Source organism: Leiobunum rupestre, chromosome 7 (genome assembly GCF_980474605.1).
Source record: "Leiobunum rupestre chromosome 7, qqLeiRupe1.1.hap1, whole genome shotgun sequence".
NCBI classification, from domain to species: Eukaryota; Metazoa; Arthropoda; class Arachnida; order Opiliones; family Sclerosomatidae; genus Leiobunum; species Leiobunum rupestre.
In genome coordinates this window covers 43,793,127-43,797,457 of record NC_143390.1, presented here as the reverse complement: position 1 = coordinate 43,797,457, position 4,331 = coordinate 43,793,127, and the positions used below count along the sequence as shown (strand labels likewise).

Below are 4,331 nucleotides of genomic sequence, written 5' to 3'. Positions count from 1 at the left end.
AAATAAAATGACAACTACGAAATTTTTTATATAAAATGTGTTTTACTTCGATAGAGAGGTTAATTTACATTTACCTAATAAGAATCTTTCAGAAACCTTCAGTATTTTCTTCAATTTACGAAGACTTCGAATTAAAGGATCTTATTTAAATCACTGAAAATTCGGGTTGATATCACAAAAAAACGTTATTGGCTATTTGCTTGAAAATATAATCTTTTAATTGTAACGTCTTAATCAGGGCCGTATTAACCCATGGCAGAGCCCCTAGGCTTTGAGCAGTTTAGAGCCCATCGAAATCCCCTACCCATTGGCCCGTGCTCTTGGTGGGCCCCTAGGCTTCAGCCTAGTCAACCTTATGGATAATGCGGCAGTCGTACCCTGTGTTCCCCACGCTTACAACTAGATAAGATCACATACACACGTTGTTTTCTTCCACTGCACTTTATGAACACCTCCATGTGATCTTTAAGTGCGTAATAAGAAAGTATTACTAAACTCGATGAATTGAGTAATTATATTCAATAGATCGGTAAGCCAACTTAAATGGAGTCTCCTCCTTAAACTCAGAGTCAGCAAGCGACAAATACCACTATTTTAACTTCTAAAGATGTATTCTTTACTACGATCTTCATTTACTATGTGCCTTCATAAATAATTGTAATTTAAATTAATATATTATAATTAATTTAAATTAATATATTATAATTAATTATTTGTATACCTTTAGCGAATAGATCTAAAAAGAAGTCTTTCAAATAATATTTCAAAATCATTCATTAAATCTTGAAATAAAGACATTTTGCTGTCGCCATGAGTCGGTCAACAGTATGTGTAAACCAGATATACGCATAATGACCTCAAAGCGATTCAGGCTTAATTCGTTTTTTCAATTTTCAATGTAATATAACCTTTACTGAGAACTATTTAACGATGTTTAAGGTAATCTTATGTCGTAAAAAATTGAAATGATTCCTTACTGTTGGCCCTGATCTTCTCAACCAATTCAGCGATGGCGTTTTCCATTGCTCCCTTTCTGCTCTTTTTACGCGTTTCAAAAATTAAAACGAATCAGCGAGACAAGTCAGACAAAATTACAAATGCAGTTAAGAACGCGATACTAATAGGTTCCTTCGAGGTTTGGCCATTGCGCGCAAAAAGCTTTTCCCTTGAAAGTAAGCTTGAATTTGGTGAAGCTGGGTTTGACTTGGTAGTGGCAGATGTGTCCGAAGAGCTCAAACTTAGTGCTTTCTTAAAGGTTTCCGATCTTAAGCAATAGTACTCCCACAACTTGTCCCCAGACGTTGGCTTGAGCTTGGCGCTCTTGGACACTGTTGACCAAGAACAGAATTCCGGCCACCACCAAGCAAACGGAAACCTGCATCTTCGGTAAGTTCAGTTACTGACCAGAGAGAGAACTGAGGAAGAAAGGAAATGTCTGCACTATCACTATAGTTTTAGAAATCAGGCGCACGAAACTTGGTATATGATTGGATTCGAGTGTAAGCCATCCGAACAAGACCACTTGCAAATATAATTAATAAACCATATATTTGTAGATTTATAAAACATTTCTGTAGCGAGTGTGGAGTTTGCACAGGTTTAATTAAACCAAATAATTACTGATTTGCAAATTGTCCGCGTCAGGATATTGTTGGAAATTTTTGGACGTGCAGATTTTTTAGTGGAATATAAATGATTACAGGAAATAAGTTTTGAGCGTAGCATTTTTGGATCTCCTTAGCAAATTGATGGCACTCAACCATTAGCTTACATTTATTGAAATAAATAAAAAGTTTTCGAAATTTATTTTTACCTTGTGCTATTTAAGTGGTTTTTGGTGAATATCACCATGAGTAAATGAGATATTTCATAGGTATTTTTATTAGAATCTAATCTTAATTTACGAACCGACTTTAGAGCTTGTAGTAGCTGATAACAGATGTCGCAACTTCTAAAAAAAGCTATCCGCGTTTATGTAACGAAAATGTATATACGGCTCAAGTCCCATTGGATAAAGATGGTCCGAGATCTGATTGATCGGAATTGAATAGCCTATTATATAAATTCGTCTGCTGCTTGTTTTGGTTAATGAAAGCAAATAACTTAATTTCAAATACCCATTTCACATATGGTTTTTATGTTGTAGAAGTAATTAATTCGGTTTCTATTCATTGGATTGTTCTGGATCAGTAATGTAAAAATGCTAAATATTAAAAATTTTTGTTTAAATGAAAAATAACTTTATTTAATTAGTTAAATATTCATAAAAATTTTGGACAATTCATTTATCCAGCAAATCGTTTGAGGAATTGATTGGCTTCGGCTTCGGTGACCAATTCTGAAATAGTAAAATGATTAATCAACCATTCCGATGACAAAATCAATTGTTTAAATAAAACGGTGATTCTCCGTAAAAGTAAAATTATTTTTATGGTTATTGGGTTTCGGGGCAAACCCTAAAAACTTGTACTTGTTAGCGGTATTAGTGAGTGTAGTGAGCTGTTGGCTCGCTTCACGTAGCGTGGCATGAAGCGTTTGCCAACTTAGCTGATTATTATATAATGCATGGGAGATCGGGACCTCTATGGATGCCCCTGGGAGGAAAAATATAGTTATTGTTTGAGGAAAAGACTCTTCTAAAATTATACATCTCCAAATAGTTTCTATTATATTCTGATACCATTTCGAAAATACAACAATTTGATAGCTAAAGGCCGTTAATAAATAACCTAATTAAAAGAAATACTTAATTTGTTTTCCTCTTCCGTTTTGAATTGGCAAAATTTTCACGGTGTCTATTTCGATATAAATGCCCTTCTTGGTAATTCGAAACAGAGAAACATTTTCCAACGCTTCCTCGTTACGGAGAACTACAAAGTGACCCGAATTATTTTGATTCGTGACTCGGAATAAATCCAAGATACTATTTGACACGAGACGGGATGGGTCAGGTTTTTATTTTCTACAAAATTATCATTTGGAAACGAGTACTAGTTGTTGTTTTAGACTACTTTGAATAAACGAGCATTGAGATCATTTTCAATAGATAGTTTGAACCGATTTGGCTTGTGGTCTGACCATGGCCTTAGGCTTCAAATTAACCTCAAAATGTCTTTGCTGGGAGCTATTAAGCAACTTATAAGTAAATGTCACGCTATAAAGTTGAACTAGTATATGAAATGATTCCTTACTGTTGGCCCTGATCTTTTCAACCAAGTCGGAGATGGCGTGTTCAACGGCTCCGTTCTTGCTCTTGGTGCGGGCTTCAAAATGAAAACCAAGTTTTACTCGTCAGGTAATTAAAAATATAATGAAAAACGCGATACTAACAGCTTCCGTCGATGGCGGTCCATCCTGGGCAGTAAGCTTTACCCTTGTAGGTCAGCTTGAACTTGGCGAAGCTGGGCTTAACCTTGTATTGGCAAGAGCGTCCGAAGAGCTCGAAGCTGCCTTCTGCGAAAAGGGTTCCGAGCCTCTGTATGACTACTCCGACGACTTGTCCCCAGACATTGGCTTGAGCTTGGCTCTCTTGAACGTTGTTGACCAAGAACAGGAGGCCAACGGCCAACAGGCCAACTGAAACCTTCATCTTTGGTAAGTTCAGTTACCAAAGAGAGAACCGAGGAAGAAAGGAATTGTCTGCACTATCACTATAGTTTTAGAAACAATTGTTTTAGAAATCAGGCACGCGAAACTTAGTATATGACTGGATTCGAGTGTAAGTCATCCGAACAAGACCACTTGCAAATACCATTAATAAACCATATATTTGTAGATTTATAAAACATTTCTGTAGCGAGGGTGGAGTTTGCACTTCGACACAGGTTTCATTAAACCAAATAATTACTAATTTGCAAATTGTCCGTGTCAGGATATTTGAGAAAATATTCGTGTAGATTTTTTAGTGGAATATAATTACAGGAAAGTTTTGAGCGTAGCATTTTTGGATCTCCTTAGCAAATTGATGGCGACTCAACGATTAGCTTACATTTATTGATATAAATATAATGTTGTCGAAATTTATTTGTACCTTGTGCTATTTAAGTGGTTTTTGGTGCATATCGGCTTGAATAAATGAGATATTTCAAAGGTATCTAATCCTTCGTTAATTTCTAATGCTTCTAAATTTTATCTGAATATATCAATATGTTTTTCATATCAGACCATATTCAGATAGATAAGAAATTCACAACAGATAGGAATATACATTTGCCTATTCGCCCTTTACAGGTTTTACTTTATCTGATGTGGTATTATCTGATTTGCTGATCTTAATTTCATTTCGAAAATGGTTTTGGATTTTTGAATATAATAAAACTGATCTTCGGTAC

General features: G+C 35.3%; 1 protein-coding gene across 1 annotated transcript; it reads right to left on the bottom strand.

Annotated features, from left to right (window-relative positions):
- Positions 1-2,257: 2,257 nt before the first annotated feature.
- On the bottom strand, positions 2,258-3,637 carry LOC149936399 (anti-lipopolysaccharide factor-like). The gene is made up of 3 exons (XM_090153943.1): positions 3,331-3,637; positions 3,192-3,263; positions 2,258-2,338 (listed from the first exon to the last, which is right to left on the bottom strand). Exons 1-3 carry the CDS (start codon positions 3,587-3,589, stop codon positions 2,286-2,288), a joined length of 384 nt encoding a protein of 127 aa, XP_090010069.1. The 5' UTR covers positions 3,590-3,637; the 3' UTR covers positions 2,258-2,285.
- Positions 3,638-4,331: the final 694 nt, after the last annotated feature.